Genomic DNA, 24414 nt, shown 5'->3' with positions numbered 1-24414 from the left:
CAGAATACAGAGTAACCAGAATCTGAGCCCTCTGCAAGGCTCAGCTCTGCTCTTGGCCTCCTGCCTATCCCCAGCTCGCTCAGCCTTCTTTTCCAGCATTTCCCACCCCATGTTTACCCACACCCTCCAAACAAGAGCCTGTTCACAAACGATAGTGGATAATATGACTGCAAAAATCAACCGTGAATTCATTAATTCCATCCCTTCCCAAAGTAAGTGGTAGGTGGGCAGCTATCAGAGATGGAGGCAGATCTTCCGGAGCCATTTCTGCTTCTCTTCCGAATTCTTGAGTCTCTTCCATCATGCATTTTATGTATTTCGCAATCAGTATCTTAATTATCCCATTACAACAGATTTCTATCATTTCTTGATGCCTAGGATATCCATTTTTTTGGCAAAATAACTTTTGGGCTAGACACAATGACAAAATTCCAGTCCTCAAAAGGCAGAGACACATGCTGGGTGCAGTGGCTCACGCCTGTAATCCTAGCTACTCAGGAGGCTGAGATCTGAGGATCGAGGTTCAAAGCCAGCCAGGGCACTGAAGAACATGAGGCTCTTCTCTCCAATTAATCCCTAGAAAACAGGAGGTGGGGTTGTGGCTCAAGGGATAGGGCAGTAGCCGTGAGCTGAAGAGCTCAGGGACAACACCAAGTTCAAGTCCCATGACCACAAAAAAAGAAAAAATGGCAGAGGCAGGAGAATTGGGAGTTCAAGGCTTTATAGCGAGACCTCATCTCAAAAAAAAAAAAAAAAACCCAGATGTATTTGCCTCCCATATGCATAGGTATGTCTGGTATCTATGAATACTCATTCACAAATCATTATTCTATTCACAAAATTGTACGTATTTTGCACGTATATAGGGGAAACAAAGAAAAAGGAATAAAAACTACTTCACCATGTGAGGGGCTCTGGGAGCTGAAAGCACAGGATCTCATCACTGGTGTTTCAACATGGGAAGCTGAGCTTGGGCAATGGAGATGGCACTGCCAGCTGTGGGGTGGGTGTGGCTCTTCACCGGCTGCCCTTTGAGTCCTGGCTTCCTGCAGTGCCCCATGCACCCAGGTGCCCAGGAAACCAGCGGAATGGAAGCCCAGAGCCCTTCCCAGAACCCTGCTCTTCCGTGATCTACAGCTGTCCCACTCAGGTCTGTCTCAGACAGGTTTGTGGCTCTTCTGGAGGGAGGCCCAAGGCCATCCCAGGCTGGATTCCAGATATTTCTGACACTTGGTCTGTGTGCCCCACACAGGCTGGGAGTTGGGTTTGCCTGGAATGAGAGCAACTGCTGACACAGCAACATGTGACAGGGCAAGAACATTCTGGAAAAGGTACCGTCCCGGTTGCCTTGTGGCATCTCAATACAGACACAGCCCTGAAATCAACACAATTTGCTTTATTAGACGTTCCATAGTAATATAACACAGAGTTCTTAGGCAATAATAAACACGAGACTTGTTCTTTACCATAATTATTTTGCCATTGAGACAGTGGTTACAAAAACAAAAACCCCAAGTTACCTTTCTGGCTGTACACATGATTCGCTTTAGCCCCGAAAGGTGTTCCGCTCGTGACTCACAACCACAAGGCAAAGAGGAAAGCCATCTAGTGTTAAACCCTACACTGAGTGAGAGCATCAAGTCACTGTGGTTGCTCAGTTCTGAGACACTGTCGATTTATTTCAGCATTTACACAGGACATTCACTGAACAGACAGAAAGCAAGCCAACAGGTAAACATGCGCACACAGCCTGCGGAAATCTTCAGGTGGGAAATCACTTCTCAAGAACACAGTCAACACGACCACAGAACCCGGGACAGGAGGAGAAAGGGAGCCAGTGAATACTGAAGAGCTGCGCAGAACTTCTGAGCACTGAAACAAAAATGCAGTTTCCAACTTGTTCAAATAGCCTCGAAGTGCAGGTAAGAGAGAGAACAAAACACAAGGCAAATATATTAAGTCAACCAATTACTTTAAAAAGAAAAAGTGCAGTTTACCTTTAAAATAGCAAATAAACAACAACAAACCAACCCCCCTCCCCCCAGAACCCCAAAGGCAAAAACGTGTAGAGGATGGGGTGTGAGTGCGGGGTGGGTGAGTTCGTTTGGGGATGAACCACAGCTCTGGGTTTCAGAGATGCCTGCAAACCTATCTTTGCTTCCGAGGCCTTTGGGAAGGAATTCGACACAGATTAGCAAGGACGAAAAGGAACCAGCTGTGGAAAAAGTGTCACCATGACACCGAGCGAGCGAGTGAGCGAGGGATGGGCCTGCAGTCTTCATGAGGACGCGAGCCCTGTCTGTCCCCTGCAGCCCTCAGGTGGCTGTCGGCTCATGAAAGATTTTCTTTCCTCTTGCACAGTAGACTTGGGTGTGTATGAGTGTGGGTGTGTAGGTGTGTGTGTGTGTGCACACACGCACACACGTAGGCCTGGAGTTTGAACTCAGGGCTTTGCACTCTTAATGGCTTTTTCACTCAAGGCTGGCACTCTACCACTTGAGTCTCACCTCTACTTCTGACTTTGGGGGGCTTCATTGGAAATAAGAGTCTCCCAGATATGTCTACCCAGGCTGGCTCTGAACCTCTCATTCCTTGGATCTCAGCCTCCTGAGTAGCTAGCATAACGTAGATTAGGGTCAAATTTTTCCAAGGATTTTCCAAGTCGATTAAGGCCTTCCTCTCCCATGTTATGCCTTTGGAAATAATAGGACAAGAGAAGACGTTGGCTGTTTTCTCAGAGTGGGAGGGAGGCCCGGGGCACAGCGTGGCCTGGCAGAGGGCTGGGGACGCTGGCAGCCAGGCGGTTCACACGGGTTACAGGGCTATGTTTACCCGGTTCACCATCTTCAGCCAGCCAACACACACAGTTCCATCTCACTCTTCCACGTCTGCACTGCGTGGCCCCACTCTCTCTAAGCCCACAGGTGACAAGCTGTCAGGCCATCCCTGCACCTGGCCCCGTCTCCAATGCACACACCGAGCGACGGCAGGCAGGCAGTTAGCACCAGTCGTCTGGGACCATGACAACACAGGACTAAGGGCGGGAAGGCAAGGCTGGAACAGACGCAGAGAGAGACGGGAGTGATGTGAAGAGAGTGACAAACGACGAGCCGAGGAAAGACGAGAGGGCGCCAGGGGAAACGGCCGAGAAAATCCTCAAAGGTCTAATCTGCTGCAAAATCCAGGCCCAAGATGAAAACCTGTCCTTCCCCAGCAACTGGACCCAGAAGGCGACAGGGCGGCAATGGGCGTGGGGAGCCTCTCTAGGGGGACGAGAGTTTGCCGAGTCCCCTGGATCGGCCCGTGGTGATAGAATTGCATCATTAGGATGTCCAGTTCAAACCCCGTGGATTCCTACTGAATTAGACTTTCCAATTTAGTATTTAAAACAACAAAACCCACCTCCTCCAGCCCACCCCTCCCCAGCCCCACCAAGAAAACCTGAAGAAAAAGTAAACCAAAAAGGCAGCTCTGGGCAATTCACTGCTTCCTACAGTAAGGGAGGTGTCCTGCAGAGGGCGCCGTGGGCTCTGCACGGCCGGGCGGTGGCAGTGGCAGCGGGGGGTGGGGCGGGGGTGGGGGAGGGGTGGCCCGGCCTGGGTGTGGCACGGCGGTGGTGGATGTGGAAGTAGAGTAGATTCGGAAACTCCAAGAAAGAGATGGAGTAATGAGAAGGGGGGCCCGCGGGAGCCCCAGGAACTGGCTGCCCACAGCAACTATCACAGGCTCTTGAAAGAGAGAAAGAGAGAGAGAGAGAGAGAGGAGGGAAAACTGAAAGGAAGAAGGAAGTCTCGTAATGTCCTCAGCTGCCCGTCCCGCCCCGCGGCCTGCGGCTCTAGCCCAGGCTGGTGATGTTGGCGCGGCCACCGGGAGGCGCCACGATACGCTGGGTGGTGCGGCGGGGGATGTTGTCATCGATCTGAGCGCCTGGAGGGGAGGAGGAGAGAGAGGGCCAGGGTGAGGGCTGGATCCGCACAAGCCCGACTGCACAGCTTCAACAGCTCCAGTTCCTGGTCTCCTGACAGACGCTGGGATTTGAACTCACGGCCTGGCACTGGCTGGACAGGTGCTCTACCACTGACCTCCCCTCCCCCACGCCCAGCCCTGGTTCTAGTGTGAAATTCCAGGCCAGCCGGGAATGCTGCCCTCCTATTCGTGCTGCCCACCGCAGCTGGGATGGCAGGATTATGGCGCCACTACCCCCAGCCCTCTCTCTGCAGATGAGGCCTCACCAACTCTGCCCCGGGGCTAATCTGGAAATGCCATTCTCTTCTCTCCCATCTGTGCAGCACCCCCACACACACCGGCGCCCCCCCAGACTTACCAGACAAGCTGAACCCAGACTGGTGCAGGTTCCGGACGGGCGGGGCCTGCTGCTTGGCAGGCGAGGTCTTGGCAGAGGAGGCTGGTGTCACAGCCTTGGGCGTCACCGACACCTCACACACGGGTCCATCGTACAGGCCACGGGGGACCCCTCTCAGCTCCGCCAGCTGCAACACAGGGGCACCCATGACATGGGCCACCAGAGGGGCAGCTCTCCCATCCTGGCCCAGAAATGTAGGGACAAGGATTGCAGAGGGTTAATTGGGGGACCAACTGGGGTATCTCCAGGCCCAAACTGCCACAAGGCTGGTGACAGTAAGAACTGACATCTCTGGTGCTTCTCCTCCACTCCTTGTAAAGCACTTGAACTTCAACTTCTACAAGAAGCCTCTAGAAGTATGTCACTGTCTGCTTTTCCAATCTCAGTCTTCCTATAATCCCTTACAGCTCAGTCTTTTCTCTGCCTCCAAGTCCCCAAGCTCAGCTGCCCCCTCCCCAGTACCCTGTGCCTTCTCCAATCCTGGCATTCCTCTACCTAATTCTCCTGTCTCCAGCCTTTAGGTTGGCAAACTCTTACTTAACCTTTGAAACCCAACTCCAATCACCCCTCTGTGTCTCCGTCTTCCTCTAGGATGGGTGAGTGTGGACTCGCCTCTCTCCTCTACCAGCGTGTCAAGCTCTGGGAATCGGGATCAGGTTCACCTCATTCCTCAACGCCGCCCCCCCCCGGTTCCCCCATACACACAGTATCTCAGCGCTCACACCCAAAGTCCTCAGGAATAGCCGTGGAACTGGACTCGCCCCATGACACTCACCCGGCTCCTGGCCTTGATGCGCTTGTATACGAAATCCGGGAAGGGCTTCCGTGGGATGTAGCGGCCGGAGCCCTCGGTGACGTGCAGGGCGCCGTCCTCCAGGACAATCTTGCCCTGGCTGATGACCACCAGCGGCGAGCCGCGGTACTCCATGCCTTCAAAGATGTTGTACTCCAGGGCCTGCACGGGAGGACAGCTGCCCTCAGAGCCAGCCCTGCCCCGGCCCTGGATGTCACAGAGGCGCTCACGTTCTGCCTGTCACTGACGCCGTCTACAGTTCATGTCCTACGTCCCAAGTACAGAGACAGAGAACAGAAGGAAACGGGGTGCAGCCAGTGTCTGCAAATGCGATGCCGATGGGAGAAGACTGCCGGTGAGCAGCGAGTTGGCTCTCACGGCTCCAGGCCTCTGCACACGAAGCGCTCACGTTTCTCTGAGCCACGTGGCTGGCCTGAATCCTGCCCACCTGCTGCTCCAAGCCCGGCTTCTGGCTCCTGCTCACATCCCAGATGGGACCGGACACACCAGACACCAGCCTCCGGGCACACAGCCTCTCTGTCACCACCTCCTAATCCACATGGCCCCCATGCCAGTCCAGGCCCCACATTTCTTACAGAGGCCTCCCAGCAAAGCCCTCACCCCAGGACCCAGAAGTTGAGCTGGGCATTGTAGCTCACGCCTATAATCCTAGCAACTTAGAAGGCTGAGATCTGAGGGCTAACAGAACGTGTCCCAGAGCCCTCTTCACTAAGAGCCCTCTTCACGCTAAGTACAGGGACTCAAGCTGTGATCCTAGCTACATGGGAGGTGGCAATGGGGGGATCAGGGTTCAAGGCCAGCCAGGCATGAATGTTCACAAGACTCCATCTCAACCAACAGCTGGGCACAGTTGCATATGCCTGCAGGGAAGCCCAGAGCACAAAACAAGAGCCTACCTAAAAATGACCAACATAAAAAGGGTCTGGAGGCATGGCTCAAGGGACAGAGTGCCTATCAGACCTTGCATTCGATCTCCAGTGTCACCAGAAGGAAAAGGGGAAAAAAAAGCACTTCCAATGGAGGTCTACCTAAGGTGTTTCCAGGTCTTTCTGGGGCCCTCCTTCTCTTCATGCTGTCCACACTCAATTTTGTCTATTAGGTCTCACACCCTAACCTTGTTCCCAGTGCTCCCACAGAGCCACAGACACCCACAAATCTTTCTGAACCTCTCAATCTCAGCAGCAGAACCTAAGATGCTAATAAGGCAGCCCAGAAAGAGGCAGGAACTCCTCAAGCCAGCAACCTGCACCCTGACCTACTGGCAGGGAGAGAGACCCACCATCCAGGCTTCTGAAATCACCCTGAGAGATGGAAGCCACCTGGGCTGTACCTGAGGCCTCCCCCCATGCCACGCCCACCATGGGCCATTCCACAACTCAAGACAGAATCCTGCCTGGCTTCTAGAAGCCTCTGACATCTGGCATCACTGTGGGGACCCCAAGCAGGGAAGCACTCTGATATGTGGATGAGGGGGACAATTTTCCTGACCTCTGTCCAAAGAAAAAGGGTTTTTTTTCTCTCTCTCTCTCTCCCTCTCTCTCTCAGCAAATCACAAGTTACAAGAGGTCCCAGGACACCTCCTCTGGTTCTCTCCCAGCCTGCGCGGGCTCCCCCGGGGGTCTATGTGCACGGGGACCAGGTGGGACAGGCCTTACTCACACTGTTGTGCGTCTTGGCGGAGATGGTCTTCACACTGTCAGGGTCCCAGATAACCAGGTCGGCATCAGACCCCACCGCGATACGACCTTTCCGGGGGTAAAGGTTGAAGACTTTGGCCGCATTGGTGCTGGTCACAGCCACAAACTGATTCTCATCCATCTTGCCAGTGACCTGAAGGACACACCACACACATACACACATACACACACACACACACCCCAAGGGCATGTCAGAGGGCTGGAGGCATGCTGCTTCCTTGCAATAAGAAAACACACACTGACACCTGCAACTGAGACAGCCTCCTCATCAAAGTAGAGCCTGAGAAGTCTAGGCTTCTCACATGAGTCTCAGCCCTGCCTCTGGCTTCAATCACATTCCAGATACTTCCTTTCCCAAACCAACTCAGAACTCTATTGATGGGAGACAGAATGAGCAACAGTTGCAAGGGAGAGGGAAAAAATGGCCAATGTGCTAGGGAAAAAAACACTCACTCTAATCAGTGGTTAGAGACACTCAAAATTCCCTCATCAAATCAGCAGTGGTTTCATTCTTGGTTCATAATGCCCAAACTGTACTGCCCTTTTGAAGTGGTCTAATCTCTCTTGAAATAATTTTAACAGTGTATATTTATACCCTTAAAAAATCTATACACCCTTTGAAAGGAAATGGCATCATAGGAATGTCTCCTATAGACAAAACAAGAATATGCCCACACACCATGTCTACAAGGGTTATCACCCAAGTATAAATATAATCCAGAGAAAAGCTGGGCAGTGGTGTCTCACGCCTGTAATCCTACCTACTAAGGAGGCTGAGATTTGAGGATGATCGTTAGAAGTCAACCCAGACAGGTAAGTCCATGAGACTTTTAGCTCCAAATAACCATCAAAAAGCCCCAAGTAGAGCTATGGCTCAAGTGGTAGAGCACTAGCCTTGAGCCACAACAGCTCAAGGACACTGCGCAGGACCAACACAAAAAATAAAATCAAATCAGGAGCAATATAAATGTTACTCCAAACCTTTTCAAGTAATTGTCATTTAGCATTGGATAGAACTGTCTGCTAATGAAAAACCAAGTTTTTCAAGGCTTTTTAAAAGATGGAGCCTTTTCCATGGTACATAACATATTTTTTAATATATGTATGGTGTGATGTTATTTACACACTCACACCTACCACACACTTGTGTACATACCACTTGTATACCAACAAAGAATGGAATGACATGCCAATGCCAGTGGTGAACAACTGTAATCACAGCTACTCGGGAAGTTGAGATGTGAGGATTGCAATTCAAAGCCAGCCCAGCCAAGAAAATCCATGCGACTCTTATCTCCAATAAACTACCAAAAACAGCTATAAGTGGATTGGTGGCTCAAGTGGTTGAGAGCCTTAATTTAAAAACCTCAGGGAGGGGTCGGGAGTTTGGCCTAGTGGTAGAGTGCTTGCCTAGCATTCACAAAGACCCAGGTTTGATTCCTTGGTACCACATACCTAGAAGAAAAGAAAGAAAGAAAAAAAAACAGAAATGGTGCTGTGACTCAAGTGGTAGAGCTCTAGCCTTGAGAAATCCCAAGGACAGTGCCGGCCCTGAGTTCAAGGCCTAGTGGAAAAAAAAAAAAAAGGAATGACATTTGTCCAAGTTCACTGGTGTTATAGCTGAAACAGGTAATTTTTATTTATATAACACATTAGAAAACAGAAAATCTGTGCTTCTATTTTAAAACAGCCCAATCAAAAGTTTATATATCCCCCCCCCCAAGTCAGAGTCTGTTCATACTGGGTAACTGGAAGCCTGTGGCAGGGCAAAGGCTGAATCCTGACCCTGAGGAATCCCCCGTGTCTCAGAGCAGAAGGCAGGCCCTGGGGTGGGCCAGGACACACTTCCTGGCCAGCACATAAGGTGTATCTCAAGCCCATTTCCAGTCTGCACCAGTTCAAAGACCGTAATGGTAAGAAACAGGAAATCATCATTAGGAATGGCCTCCGTTTTCCAATCTAAGCCATGTTGTCTCATAAGTACTGGCTTCTAGAATGTTCTCAACAGGCATCTCAAGGCCAACAGGAGCTGGGGGTGTGACTCAGCAGTGCCTTGAAGCACTGAGTTTAAACCACAGTACCACAAGAAAACACAAACAAGGCAGACACATCTACAGAGGAGGTCGGCCCCACCAGCGCCCCACAAGGCAGGCGTGGGCTCCTTACCACAGCCTTGTCCCAGATGACAGACATTCGCTCCTCCGTGCCATTCGTGCCCTCGGGGATCAGCGTGAAGTTGTCCTTTCCCACAGCCTTCTGGGCGGTGTTGAAGGTACAGTGGGCGCTGCCAGTGACCTGCAGGTCCCCACTGGAGGAGACACGGGACATGATGCCATGTGATCCTCCGTCTACCCACTGGTCATGCTGGGGTCCTGAGACCTCCACCAGCTCCTTCGGCTGGACGGTGACAGAATCCCTCTTTTCCCTCATCCAGAGCCCCCATAAGCCTGCTCTCGGCCGCCATATTGCCACGCACAGGAGAGCAAGGTGTGAAAAGACCGAGACCACAAATTGTGAATGTGTCCCCCGACTTACCAGGACAGCAGGGAGCTGAGAAAGTCTGGAGTGGTTGGATCAGGACTCAGGGGTGGGGAGGTGACGAAGGCAGCAGCCTTGGCCCAGTTCTTGCTCCAGTAATGGGAGCCGTCGGTCCCCAAGCTGGCTGTGATGGGTTCACCGTAAACCACGGTCCCTGATGAGCAGAACACAGGAGACTCAGTCCCACACAGCAAGGGAGGCCCAAATCGCCCTTCCTGAGCCTCACCTCCTGTCTGGAGCATACCAGTGCTCACACCACCACTGCCCTGGCTCGGCCAGCCAAAGTCACCCCACACATATACGCGAAGGTTTCCCCGCCATCCTGCTCATCAGACAGCACTGACTTCCAGGGTGGCCACCCGATTCCCTGCATCCATTTGCCTCCCACATCGCCAATGCCCAGCTTTGTAAACGACATCCAATTTCCAAGAACAACTCTAAACTTCTTTTTGAACATAACTTTACAAGGGCCCAAAAGCTCTTTCTGCTCACACATACTAGTCCCCTCCCCCACCTTCCATCCTCATCCCCTCCCCTACCCTCCATTACCCCTCCCGCTCCCCCCACTGGGTCTGGTTCAGGCCAAGGGTCTGTGAGAGGCTCGTACTGGTGGCTTTGCTAGATGCAAATGTTTGAGAGCAAGTGTTGGGTGTTATCCATGGCAAACACTAGTTCCACAGGAAACTTTGCAAGATGAGAATCAGCATTTTGCAGTTCTACTATCAGGGTTTCTGTCTCTGGAAGCCAGGCCCATTAATACATTGGTCAAGAAAGAAAACCAGCTCCCACCGTGCAGCCACCTTTTCCACTAGCCCTCACAGTAAGCCAGGAAGCTGTGAACAAGTCACAACACAGACTGGCAGAGTTCCACTGCCTTCTTCCTTCAGCCAGGCCTCATCACCACTCCCGGCTCATTCCAACAGGCCATGAGGGCCTGTTTCCCACGCCTTCCCCATCTCTCCACTGTCCAGGACACTTCCAGAATGATCTTCAGAAACACGATTCTCCCCTGATGTCTCTTGCATAAAATCCTGCAGGACTAAAGTATTCTTCCTTGGCTTCTTCATTCAAGACTGGTACTCTACCACTCAAGCCACACCTTCACTTCCAGCCCTTTACTGGTTAATGAGAGATAAAGAGACTCGTGGATTTGTCTACCCAAGCTGGCTCTGAACCACAATCCTCAGATCTCAACCTCCTGAGTAGCTAGAATTATGGACATTAGCCACCAGTGCCTCTTTCCTAACATACAGACCAAACTCAGGCCTCGGTGCACTTGTCTGAGAACACATCCTCCTGTCCAATGATCTCCCCATTTTTAATTTTCTGACTCAACTTAATGGTAGCACCCTGAAGATAGTTTATCTCCCTGTATGGATGAAGCACTCAATACATGCATGCCAAGTCAATTAAATGGCCTACTACTTTATTCATGAAAGCGCTGAAAGTTGATCTGGGATCATCTAATTCTTCTCCTCTCTTCTCCCACCCCATCAAGCCCTTCTGTCCTCCAAACCCAGGGCCCTCAAGGCCAGGGCCAGCTTTGGCAGGAATTCGCTTCCCCTCCTACTCTCCACGGTCTTTACCAAGGCTTATCACTTGATAGTGTTCGGCTACCCCCCCTCTCTGCCCAGCTCTGAGGACAGCTGGCTGCTCAGAGCTGCCCCTCCTGCCACAGGAATTTCACAAAGGAATGCCCATTCAGCCAGACCAAGTTGGAGGCCACAACAACTCACTCCATGCACACCACAGATGTCAGCCTCCTGAGTAGCTAGAATTACAGACGTGAGCCACCAGTGCCTCTTTCCCAACATACAGACTAAACTCAGGCCTCGGGGCACTTGTCTGAGAACAAATCCTTCAGTCCAGGCAAGCAGAAGCAATGCCCAAGCACACAAGAGGGCTCCAGAAATCACAGCATGCCTGGCCAGAAAGAGGCCTGTGCAGGAAGCACCAGGGTGCCCGGAAGGGGCACCTGTACACTGACTGTCCCAGGGAGAAGCTGGTATAAAGAAGCACCACTCAGCTCCCCTTAAAGTGGAATGGCAGATTGTCAAAGCCTGGCTTTTTCCAAGGTGCTTCATAGCCTGCAGGGCTCAAGGGCAGAAGAAGGGGCTGCTGCCCACAGTGGATGGAAGGAGGCATCTGGACAAAGGGCTGGACCCCCAGCCTTCAGCCTGGGGAAACTCAGAACCCAGTCAGAGTGTCCAAGGCTACTGCTGACCAGATTCTGCCTCCTCAAGCAGAGCTGAGCCAGGACTCCTGCACCCTGCCATACTTGGTCCAAATTCCCCAAGGGGTTCAGAGAGCCTTGCTACCCCTTGATTTGATTTGTTCTTCAGTCCCCAGGTGCAGAGAAGTACACCATCCAGTCCAAGGGCAGGCAGAGTTGTGGGCTCCTCTCCCTACCTAACCTCTACACCAGAGGCCACAGACAGATAGGTTGCTGAAGCCCAGTGAGGCCACAGACAGCAGAGAACCAGAACTGAATCATAATAAACCAGGCAAAGGCCTCACTGGCCTTTGTGAGCGTCTCTGCACACACTGCTGGGGCTTTCTGGTGGCCTCTGGAACTTCATGATTTCCTTCTCCAGGACAAGTCTAAACTGAAGGGTGTGACCCCAGCCGGCTGCTAGCAGGCTCTCTAATAATGCTGGAATGCAGTAGCCTGGCGGGTGAAGTTTGTTCACAAACCAGCCTGGGGCCCCAGTATTCAGGCTGTGGGTAGAAATGTCTGACAGCTCCTGGCACTGACACCAACAGTCATTTCCCAAGAGTGAGAAGCAGGAGGACAAACCCAATAGAAGAATCAAACCACAAAAACAGTAAGAAGGCAATTGGGTGGGCAGAGGGGGTGGACGCACCCTTCTTCCCCATTCTCCCTTTCAGGCTGTCCACCACAGTTGCATGGCCTCAGGACTGCACTGTTAGACTCTGGTATCAAGGAATCAAATTAAAATCCTTTTACACATTGGAGTCAGAGTTTCTTGCATAGCCCAGGTTGGCCTCACACCTCACATCCTCCTGGCTCTGCCTCCCATCACACCTAGTGGGAAATGAAATCTTCAGTGTGGCCTGGTGAGAAATGAAATTTTCAACATCTTCTGAATTGGTTCTGAGGTTTCTGGAATTGACTCGCTAACCTAACATACCCTAAAGGCAACAATGATTCTGCCTACACTAAAGAAACCACAAATAGGCCATGTAGCCAGTGTGCACACTGACTATCTCTGTGACCGCTCCCAAACACATACATCTAAGATGCAACATTCCAATGTATACTTGATGGGGTAGCACATCTTTTTTTTTTTTTTTTAAATCAAATGTGCTGGATAAAGTGGGCAAAGAAGAGAATGAATTCAAGACTCCAAAATCAAATACCACCAAAATGATTCCCATTTTTCTGTCTGCCCCAAAAGAGCCTCATTGTGTCTTACAGATCCAGAGCTGAGATGGCTGAAAATGAGATCCAGGATCTCATGCCGCCATGGCTAAATCACACTGCAAACCACATTCCCCACCTCTCAGGGCATGGGTAGTTCAAATGAGGGCACTGTCCAGAGAGTGCAGGGTTCTGCCTTCACGGGGCTTTCAGATGTGAGTGGCACGATCCGGCCTCTCATGGGATTCTAGCCTGCTGGCTTTGCCTGCCAGTGTCAGGCCTGCCAGCTCAGAACTGCAAGAGCCAATTCTAGAACAAAACTGTCTGTCTCCATCCTCCCAGCCCCCATCGGCTACTTTTCTAAAACAGATTCTGCTGGGATTTTATGACATCCACAACTCAGTCCACCTGCCAAGACAGGTGCTGCTCTTATTCTCAAGATTGCAATGCAGTGCTTTTCTTAACCCTCGGATTGGGGCCCATGAAGAGTGGTCCTCGTAGGCCCTTTGACCACAGGTCTACATGCTCTCCACAGTGCCTGAGCATCCAGACCGCCTGTTCTGGCATCAGGAGTACTGTCTGCGATTAGGGTTCCTGAGGTTGACTGTCCCTCAGCTGACAGTTTGAATCTTCTGCTTCTAGTTCTGGGGCTGGGGTAAAGGAGAGTGAAGAGAAGTGTCATCTCACAAATGAGTTCACCAAGCACTGCCTAGGGCTTATCTACCCCACACAGAAAGTATCAGCAGTCATACTGGACTCCTACATGGTCAAAATAGAACCTGGATGAAGCCATTCTCATGAGGATTTCTTCCTGAGAGAGCCTTAAGAGAAAGGAGACTGACTCTGCTTCCAGGAGGCTGAAGAATGCAGAAAATGATCTTCCATTTCTACCTTTCCATTTTTCTCGCTAACAAAATGACAAGATTAAATTGACTGTTTTCTTAAGAACAAAAAACTGGCTGGGTACATGTGGCTCATTCCTGCAATCCGAGCTCCGTGGAAGGTTGAAATAAGGAGGACTACAGTTCCAGGCCAGCAGGCTGGAAAAGTTCACAATCTCCCTTCTCAACTAAGCACAGGGACACATACCTGTTATTCTAGCTATGGCCAGGGAGCCTAATATACACGATATCAGCTCAGACAAGCACCAAGGCAGGAAGACCCTATCTCAAAAATAGCCAGCATTTAAAAACAAAAAAGCATGGAGCTCAATGGCAGAGCTGCCTGGTAAGCATGAGGCCCTGAGTTCAAACTCTAGCACCCCCAAAAATTAAAAAATAAAAGCTGCACAAAGTATTCAGTCCTATCTGTGTTTTTGTTAGTCTGCAGAATGAGGCTACAACGGTGCCATAGGCTTTATGGGCAGAAGGTGGGTGGTGGAAGGTCTCCCAGTACAGCCAGTATTGGGTCAAGCTCACAGGTGAACACAGCCCTCAAGGATGCTTTGGTCATGGCCTGTCGCTTCCTCATTCACAGGAAAAATCTCCTCATAGACCCAGGAACAGCACCTCTGCCAGAACTCACCGAGAGAAGGACCCACCCCTGCTGGCTGGGTTATGACTTAACAACGTCCTTCCTTTCTTTAGAAATTTTGAGTCTTCACCCGCAGCCTACCATGATCACACTCCCTATTCTCTGGGCTCTGATCCGGCACAGTTCATGCTTCTTGCCCAGCATGAACCATCTCGGCACCCTCCCTACTCTAGAAGGTGCCCAGCCAAAGCCATTTCTTCTTCCTGATACCTGGGACTGAAGTACCCCAAAGGAAAAGGGTGTGGATGAAGAAACGAAGCAGCAGAATTACAGCATGCTCATACCCGTCTCTTGGGTGCTGAAGAACCCACAGGAGGCAGAAATACAACCCTCGGCAGGACACCACTGCCGCAGGTGAGCTGTCATCTTTGTTCTGCTTGTCCAACAAGCTCCAGGTCAGACAAGTCCTGGGTTATCCAATCACCAGGCAAACCAGACATGGCGGCATTCATCCTCCCCTCATTCTCTCATCGTCCTCATCCCACGAGCCCCTGTCAAATCCCAGGACCCAAATAGACCAGCATCTGGCGAGGGATCCTAAGCCCCAAGAAGCCAGCACTGAGCCCAGACATTCTACTGATCCAGGGAACAGGCCCTCACATTGCCTTCCAGTCTTCTCTGAGAACTTGGGAATCCTTGCTTTACCACTCTGGCCTCTGCTGAGGATCAGGCACCAGATTGCTAGCGGGTTTGGTGAGGAAAACACCAAATAACCTTAAAGTGTGACAATGACAAGGCCATCCAACATGAACATGGAGATCTGCAGCCTGATCAGGCACTGGACAGCTAGAGTCCAGTCTCAACACCCCTACTGCCTAGCTCTGAGCTTCAGAGTAAACAGGAAACATGGCAGCTTCTGCCTGGGCTCCTTCTTAGAAGTTGCCAGAAGTTAAGTGGAAAGAGCCTCTCCAGCCTGAAGGAGACGGGCCTTCTTGTGTTTATAGACTGGCACACAAATGTGCTAGAATTCCTGCCCACAACTCAGGTGTGTCCACACTAAAGCCTTCAAGGACTAAAGGACAGCAGTGTGCACGCATGCTGGGAACTGCTGTGTGGGTGAAGCGGGCTCACACACAGAAGGATCTGTTCCAGAACAGACTGAAATAATTCCCTCGGACGCTCACTCCCAAGATCCCCCCAAGGCCAAAAGCTCTGAGGACAAGGGAGAGTACTTGCTGCAGTCCAGGCATTCATAATGCAGTGTCGTGCTGCAGCACTGGGGCGGAACTCAGTTCCACAGTGACACCCTCCAGCCCGACACCAGTGGAAAGCCCAGGTCTCCAGAGGAGGGGCTACGGAAGTGCACTGATGAGGGCTGGCCCGCCAAGCCACCTTCCTGACCATCCACAAAGTCACCTTGAAAAAACAAATCAAAGCAGACCCTGTAGATCACATTATTTAGGTGAAGAATAGCTTGCTTCAAAAGTGTAATTCCCTAAACTGCCAGGAGAGGGCAGGCTCCCAAGAACATAGAGCACAGCAAGTCTCAGGGAGGAACCTAGACCCTGGGCCGTGCCAGACAGCTCCAAAGACCAGGGCCAGAAGTGACTGCATCTGCCCGAAGCTACCATCATGTCTTGAGACAAGTTAACCCCGTGGCCATTGGGCAACTTGCTCTGGAGCTTCAGATGAGTCACCTGCCAATGAAAAATATCCAAAGTCCTCCTGGAGGCATGTGAATCACATAGCAGAGCAAGACTTGACACAAAGAGATAGCGGTCCAACAGCTCCCTTACTGACAGAGAAAAAGAGAAAAGAAAAGAGAATGCAAAAGAGAAACTGAGAAGAAAATAAACACTTGAGCTTAGAGAAAAAGAAATCAAGATAAGTGAGAAATCAAAAGAACAAGAAACCAATATGGTGGTATACTATTATACTCCCAGCCAGTTGGGAGCCAGAGGTAGGCGGATCAAGTTTGAGGCCAGACCAGACAAAGGCTCAAAACCCTAAATGAAGAAACTAAAAGCAAGGAGGACAGAATGCTTCCCTAGCAAGCCTGAGACCCAGAGTTGAGCCCCAACAACTAACATTAACAACAAAAAGCAATCTGAACTCAGTAGAGGAAGGAAAAACACATGGAGACTCAGAGATGCAGAAATACAGAGACCAAGGGGCCAGGAGGGGACAATGAGAAGAAAGGAAGAAAAGACCCTTTCCTAATGTTCGTTTCATAGCAGCTTAAAGGCCAAGTGTGTGTACATTCTGTCCTGGGTGCCAATCCTAGGCATAAAACATGCCGTGTGATTAATCAAGGGCTCACAGCACAGGCAGGTGGAATCCGGGCATCCATAACACACAGGTAGGACGAAGTAGCCCCAGGGAAAGCAAGCTGCACTCAGTAAATTAGTTTCCAAGGCCCTTATCAATGAATCATTGCCACAACAGAAACAGTCTGGCAGGGACAGCGCCACAGTTGATTGGCAGGAGTGGGTGTTGTGATCACGGCTGGGTGGGAGAGAGGCAGGCAGTTCTGCAGAGGGCCAGGGGAAGGGTAACCTGTCCGTTCAGGTTCAGACGACATCGAAGGCAGCCCAGCTTTTCTACGGGGGTCCGGGAAGGCAGGGTAGCCCAGCTTTGCCTTTAAATAGATCCCAACAAGATGGTAAGCGTGGAACAAAGGGAGGAAACCGGAGCTGCCCGACCCGCTGGCCTGTAATTAGGTTAATGCTAGAAGGAGCTGCTGGTGGCCCACTTGGCAGGAGCACTGGAAAAGGAGCCGATGCTCCCGTGTTTCCCCCAACCTGCCGGCATGGCCAGCAACGAGGGATGTGGAGCTCACCCTTCTTCCGGGCCTGGGCGATGACCTCAGCAGCACTCTTGCTCATCACCTTGGTGACATACAGGGGACAGTTGGTCTGGTTGGCGATGGTGATGGAACGGTTCACAGCTTCGGCCTCGACCTGCAGGACACCAGGTGACGATCAGTGGTCAGCCAACCCCCTCCGCCCCCTCGGTTGACAGGAGAGGTGGCTGTGTCCCAGCACACACTCAACTGCAGGCCAGGCAAGGATGGAGTGACCTCTCCCTGAGCCTTCTCAATGTGGGGTCACCCCAGGTGAGGAAACACAGACCCTACAGAGGCAAGGGCTGGGACCCACCCAGCTGTAACTCCGACCGTAACCCCTGCCAATGTGCAGGGGCCACGATGAAACTCCGGGGGAATCTGAACTCAGTGCCTCACGGTGACGTAACTCAGTGACATGACTCAGGCTGAGCTCTGGTCAGATGTTCTCAAACCAAGCCAGCAGCACCCACAACACAAAGCAAACTCAGAGCGCAGGAGGGGCGGACAGCTGCATCTGTGTATGCCAAGGGCCCTGGATGTGACACAAGAGCATGGCCCGCCCGCCACAGCCTGGTACAACCCTCTGCACAAGAACCAAGGACTGCCCTCATCCACCATCTGCCTCTTTCAATTGGAGCTCTCTGACGAGAACTTCAAGATTCCCCAAGAAAAGTGCAGAACAACCCTAGGGACAGGAGCAGCTTACTCATTGAGCACTGGCTCATGCCTCTAATCCCCAGAGATCAAAGGATGCTGGCTTGCTGGAGGCCAAGCTGGGAAAAGCTAGTGAGGGGGCTGGGAGTGCTTGCCTAGCATGCACAAAGACCCAGGTTCGATTCCTTGGCACCACCTACATAGAAAAAACCAGAAGTGGTGCTGTGGCTCAAGTGGTAGAGCACTAGCCTTGAGGAAAGCCCAAGGACAGTGCTCAGGCCCTGAGTTTAAGCCCCAGGACTGGCAATAAATAAATAAATAAATAAATAAGCCAGGCACAGAAGTGTGTGCCTGTGGTCCCAGCTATGAGAGAGGCACACGTAGGAGGACTGAGCTCCAAGGTTGGCCCAGGCAAAAAGTGGAACCCCTCATTACATGGCTCAAGTAGTAGACACTTGCCTAGCATCACCCTAAGTCTAATCCCAAGTGGGCTAGGGTCCCCTGTCCCCAAATCCTGGTGAGATTCTGTGGTGTATCCCTCCAGCTTCATCCTACTGTGGGTCTGGCACCCAGCAGGTGCTCAGGTGTGCGCTAGGCACAGCCAGGGCCATCGCTCAAGCGGTAGTGCCTGCCTAGAATGTTAGGAAGCCCTGAGTTCGAACCCAGTACCGTCAGTAAGCAAGAATAAAGTGCTTGTTGGGCAAATAAATGACTTCACCTGACTGGTGGTACTTGAAAGTAGGCTATTAAAAGCAACGGAGCTCCGGGCTGTGCTGACATAGACCCCCCCCCGTCCCATCTCCATAAAGAGGTCTGAGGCGGCTTGAACTGGTCAGCTAAGAAAGAGAAGCCAAGACTGCATCATTCACACTGCAACTGGGAGAGATGTCTGAGGGCCACAGGCGGGCGAGGCAAACAGCTCAAAAACGCTCCCTAAACAGCCAGTGTTTTTCATTCCTGGGATAGCTGGAGGGAAGCCCTGCCTTCTCCCTCCTCCTCCTCCTCCTCTTCCTCCTCCTTCCCTCCCTCCCTCCCTCCCTCTCCATAGCCTTCCTGGCAGCCAGCTCCAAAGACCCCAGGGTAAGTGTGAAGAAGACTGGCGAGAGTCCTGGGCTCCTCACAGGCCTTGGGGAGCCCCGTGATGTCCCGATGCAGACCCAAGGAAGTGGAGGAAGAACTGTCAATAGCTCCAGGACTCCAGAGGCGCAGCGGGGTCTGGGCTGTGCTGTGTGGTGCACTGCTTCTAACTCGTGGATCAGCTGAGACACAGAGGGCATGTGGATCCCAAGCATCCGGACCCACCCATCCACAGGAAGACGCTGAGACCCCATCCCCACCCTGCCAACCAGAGGCCAGAGCCGGCCAGATGCCAGAGTCAAGCATCTACAGGCTGGAAGAGGAGGCAGTTTAAACCCCAAGACCCCCAGGTTCTGTGCAGAACATGTGACACTCCTGCGAGTGTGCACACACACCTCGCAACACAATCACACTGTTCTACACAACACTGACCTGACTGCAACAAAACTGCCAGAATGTTGTGAACACAGTGTGATCGTTTTAAAAATAACAGCTCTTTGTTTTCCAAAGACTTGGGGGGGCCACCCAGTCCAACCTTCTGATGGAGCCCAGAGAAAGCAGCCATCTCTCCAGGGATGCACAGCATCTGAACCCAGGGACCCCCACAGCCACCTGCACACCCCCGCGACCCACTGTGTGAGGTCTGGTGGGGGTCTTGCTTCTGTCCCCCACCCTTCCTGGATCCCGAGCTCTCATGGCTGCTTCCTGCCAGGAACCCACCCCTTCTGCCCTAGCACCTACTTCCTGTCTGCCTCTTCCTCCCTAGTGCTGAGAAGAAACCATTTCTTTCAGATCTTGCCGACCCTATGGCCTGGTTGTGCCCTGATCAGAGTACAGGCTCAGCGCTTCCCAGCCAGCCAGCCAGCTGAGTCCTTTCTCCAAGTGTGTATCTTAACCCGTCTTTTTGTGGGTTTTTTTGTTGTTTTTTTTTTTTTGTGCTGATGCTGGGCTTGAACTCAAGGCCTAAGCTCTTAGCTTTTTTGCTTATTTTAACACTTAAGCCACAGCTTCATTTTTGGCGCTTTTTTGGGGGGGGGGTGGGGTAGTTAATTTGCTATAAAAGTCTCCTGGCTATAAGAGCCCAGTCTGGCTTCAAACCACAATCCTCAGATCTGAGTAGCTAGGAATAAAGACGTGAGCCACTGGGCTCCATGCCTGTGTCGTCTCCTTTGCCACTGGCTAAAAGCCCAGGGAAAATCCCACCAGATGGTAGGCTGAAAAGAAAAGCAGAGGCACAGGAAGATGCTTTGAGAGTTCAAACACAAGCAAAGCACCAGCAGGCTGAGGAGAGCTTGTGAGCCAGATGGAAGTTTCATTGTTTGCTCTGATGGGCTGCTTCCTGTGTGTTCGTGGCTCCTCTGCGGCTGGCTGGCTGGAATCCACTCAGAGTGGATCCATATTTTCTTCTCTTTATCGCCCCCTCAGGCTCTAACACACAACAGATACCTCTTGGCAAACTGGAAAGAGTTGGCTGGGGCCAAAAGAGAAGACAGAGCTGGAGCCTGGAGTCCATGATCCCAATGTCCTCTGTCCTGGGAGCTCAGGGCCCCCCGCACCCCTCAAACCTCATAGGAAAGTCAGAGTGAAATTACCCAGGAGAAGAAGCCACATCAGTGCCAGGCCTGAACAGGTCTCTCCAAGCCCACCTCCCACATCAGGGCCCCAAGACCCTCAGAGCAAGCAGTGCCACCTGCATGTCACCGCAGAGGAGACCCCCCCCATACCAAGCATGGATCAATGGTTCCAGTTCTTCTGGGCCTTCAGGATCTGCTCTCCTCCCCCTCACCCCCTCCCCCAAATTCGTATGAGACTCTCCACCATCCCTTTACTCAAGGTCACCAAGTACCCCTTGGCCAGGACTTCCACAAGGTCTAATCTTGAGCCTTTCAGTAAGGAAGGAACTTCTGGAAAGTTCTGCAAGCTGCAAGTTCCAGTGGAGAAGAACAGACTCCATGCTCTAAGCGGCTGTGACTGGGAATCTTTGCCCCACCAAGAGGCTTCCTCAGATTTTCAGTTGTGCGATGTTAAAGGATTCAGATGCGGAATCTAGTTGATAAAATTATGCCACACAGCCTGTGCAGATTCATGGTGGAAAACTTGCTGCTCCTCCCGTGCCTCTGTGCCCAGATATGATACGACTGCTTCTGCATCCCTTCACGTTAGAAGGCTACTAAGAGGGCTGCAGGTCACCCCAAGAAAAGGCTCAGAAAGGGAGAGACAGAGAGGAACCTGCAAGGCTAAAACGAGCCACGGAGGACTCAGCCACGCACGCACGCACACACGCGCACACGCACGCACGCACGCACACACGCACACACACACACATCTGCATCAGAGAAGCAGGTACAAAGTGGGTCCTGCGCTCCACCCAGAGCCCAGGGAGTCACATGCTCCCTCCTGCTCCTCACCTCCTCAGGCCGGCTCAGCACGTGTCCCTCAGGGCCCGTGATACCCAGGTCCAGGATGCGCTGCTGCTCCTGAATCATGGACACAAAGCAGGAGGTCAGGGGATCCAGGGTCCCCAGGCAGGAAATAAACCTGGTACTGCTGGCAACTCAGCCACCTCCTAAGACCCCAAATAAAAAAGGGGTACCCCTGCCCTGTGGAGCCAGATGGATCCACAGCACCCCCCCAGACCACCCAGAATCCCAAAACAGATGTCCTCTCCTGTGGGCTCAGTGTAAGACCCCAAGTGTGACTGGGGAGGTGCCAGGATGGGACGGCCTCCCGTCCTGCACAACCCGCCAGGCCCAGGGCGCCAGGCTCGGGCTCTCCCCCGACAGCATCAGCTCCTGGCCCCACCATGCTTTCTCCAGCTGCCAAGAAGGCCCCTACCTCCGCAATGATGTCACCATTCTCCGCGTGGACTTGGGCGATAGCTCCGATATCCCGGATCACGCTCAGGACTTCATAGATCTGAAAAGGGAAGGTGGGATCAGAACAGACAACCCGTCTCTTCTTGGTCCCAAGGAACCCCTCTCCCTCCACATTTCCAGACATCCAGGGACACCCAGTCACGCATCCCATTCCTGCTACTCACTTCCTTGGGTCGGCTCAGCAGTGTTTGGGTCATCACAGTCCCTTGGAGCCCCGTGCCCAGGTTATCCCTCCAGGGGGAGGTGACCCCTACCCCGCTGCCTCTAGAAGTTGGGCTTTTTCACATGCTTCTAGCTGCTTTTGGAAGCCTCTCCCCATCCCCATCCCACCCTTACCGCTCTGCCCCCCCTTTGCCATCCACAGTGACAACCCAGTCCAGTGACAGAGCAACCCGTGTGCCAAGGGGCTCTGAGTGCCTTCTGTGACCACAAGAAGCTTCCCAGTTCCAAGCTCAGAGCCAGAGCCCCAGGAGCCAGGGGACCTGGCTCACCCTCTCCCTCAGGCAAAATCCACCCAGCACCCACGTTCATGAAGACAAAGAACCCAGCAGTAGTGGCCCAGCCACTCCCAACAGCAGTGACTGAGCCGTGTCTCACCTGGGAATCCGTGAGCTGGAAGCGATCTTTGAAAGCCATGTAGACAAGGAAAGAGTTTACGCCTGGTGACAGAGAAACCAGGGGAGAAGACATGACTTAATACAGACACCAAACTCTAATAAGGAATAAGAGCATGATAATAGCATGCATGTGTGTGCGTGTGTGTGTGTGTGTGTGTGTGTGTGTGTGTGTGTGTGTAAAGAAAGAGATGAAGAGAGAAATGGTGACCCAGGTCAAATGATAAAGCCAACATGCTAAAAATATAAATAATCGGTTCTCAGGAAAGAATCCTGAGAACTCTTTTTAGTGTTCTTACAACTTTCCCTTAAGTTTAAAACAAGCCCAAAATTAAAAGCTGCTGCAGGAGGAATTCACCCAAGTTCACAATAGGTTTAGTCATCACAACTCAAGCAGCCCTCAATGGATGAAGAAATTAACCAACAGAGGTCTGTTTGTACATGGAATTACTATCCAGCCATAAAAAGGAAGGATGCTAGAACATGGAGAAGTCCTGGAGACATTGTCAATGAAATAAGCCAATCGCCAAAACTGAAATAAATCCTGAGGGATTCCACTCTGATGAGGACACACTAAACTCAGGACTGCCCTGAGCTGAGAAGGGGTTGAAGAATTGCTCTTTAATGGGGCTTAAACTCAGCCTAGGCTCTATCCCTGAGATTCCCCGTGCTCAAGACTAACACTCTACCTCTCGAGCCACTTCCAGCGTTTTCTGAGTAGTTTATTAGAGGTAAGAGTCTCAGGGACTTACACAACCCTCAGATCTCAGTCACCCGAGTAGCTAGGATGACAGGCATGCAAGAACCGCCAGGCTTCGATGGCTTTTAACAACCAAGTGAGTCAGAGATGGCTGTCCCTGACGCGCAGGAATTAATGTCTTTTCTTTGGCAAGCTGATTGCCCTCCATGCTGACTTTTTAAAAATACGGTGTGATTGGTTTTTTTCTTAACGACCATTAATTAGACAAGCAGCTGTCATAAGGCTCATCTCAGACTTCTTGCCTGCCCAGGCACCAGGCCAAACAGCCCTGCCTGACCCCTAGCAGAATTCTCAACAATCCTCTTGACAACCTCAAGGCCTTTGAGCTTAATTCCAGCCACCTGGGGGTGCTGGCAGCTGCCCCCCACACACATACACACACATACACAGGGTAGGCTCCATCTGCAGCCATGCCTCTCCCTCAACCAGACTCAAATCCACCAGAGTCTGAGTATTCTCAAAACTAAGAAAAGGTCAAACAAAGGCAACTTAATTTCTCCTTTGTGAGGTCTTCATGCTAGAAAGAATCTCAGGAGATTTCGTACACCAATAGCCTCACACAACAGATTAAAAAAAAAAAAATTGGGATCCACAAAAATCTAAGTAAATGGCCTGAGGTCATATAGTTAAGTCTGAGGCAGTGGAGAGAATTATCCCAAGAGTCCAGCTTCCTCTCCAGGGTGTTCTGTGCAGGTCCATGTGTTATCTCTACACAGGTATCCTCACCTGGAGAGCTCCCACCAGTCCCTTTACACATAACAGAACCAAAACCAAAAGGTGCCTCCAGACAATGACTCCACAGCCAAATTCCAAGAGAACCAGCAAGGCACACAATTTGGCTCTGCTTCCTGAACCCCAGAGGTTCCTGTGGATGGACCAAAAGGGAGCCCCTGCTGTAGGGTTTGTGGCACCTACCGTGGTCCTTCACCAGTGCCTCCATCTCCTCCTGGATGCCCTTGTGCCACTCGGTGATGTCCACATGCAGGGAGTAGTCACAGCAGGACTTGCTGTCAGCCCACTCCCGCCACTGGTCAAAGGCAGCCAGCAGGCTGGTGCCAGGCTCCGGGACAACATGGTCAACTGCGGAAGAAGAGACATTTGTTACTGGTGAGAACCCAGGCCAGAGCCCACAGGTGTGTGCCCACTGAACCGGGAATTCAACCGTGATCTGTAGCTGCCAAAGAATGCTCTTCAGCCAGAGGGGGAGCCCCAGGGGAACGGGCAGAAACTTGGCTTTGGCCAATGAAATGTGATGCTAGGGTGAAAGCATGCTTGAACTCCCAAATCCGATTGCCCAAGCACGAGTCCTGAAAGCCTGGGA

General features: G+C 51.9%; 1 protein-coding gene across 3 annotated transcripts in view; it reads right to left on the bottom strand.

Moving 5' to 3' along the window:
• Positions 1–1980: 1980 nt before the first annotated feature.
• Dpysl2 (dihydropyrimidinase like 2) overlaps positions 1981–24414 on the bottom strand; it is an 81132-nt gene continuing 58698 nt past the window's right edge. For all 3 annotated transcript variants that reach the window (XM_090353628.1, XM_090353630.1, XM_090353629.1), the window contains exons 4-14: positions 24009–24173; positions 22317–22378; positions 21679–21759; positions 21252–21320; positions 17107–17227; positions 9410–9566; positions 9041–9182; positions 6837–7007; positions 5139–5318; positions 4325–4490; positions 1981–3927 (exon numbers count right to left, since the gene is read on the bottom strand). In XM_090353628.1, coding sequence (XP_090209754.1) covers positions 3836–3927; positions 4325–4490; positions 5139–5318; positions 6837–7007; positions 9041–9182; positions 9410–9566; positions 17107–17227; positions 21252–21320; positions 21679–21759; positions 22317–22378; positions 24009–24173 — 1406 coding nt within the window. In that variant the 3' untranslated portion in view covers positions 1981–3835. The remainder of the gene's footprint in view (positions 3928–4324; positions 4491–5138; positions 5319–6836; positions 7008–9040; positions 9183–9409; positions 9567–17106; positions 17228–21251; positions 21321–21678; positions 21760–22316; positions 22379–24008; positions 24174–24414) is intronic.

This window comes from Megascapheus bottae, chromosome 20 (genome assembly GCF_031878675.1).
Source record: "Megascapheus bottae isolate mThoBot1 chromosome 20, mThoBot2.hap1, whole genome shotgun sequence".
Taxonomy (NCBI): Eukaryota; Metazoa; Chordata; class Mammalia; order Rodentia; family Geomyidae; genus Megascapheus; species Megascapheus bottae.
Note: the sequence above shows the minus strand (reverse complement) of the source record. Positions and strands in the feature narration are given on the sequence as shown.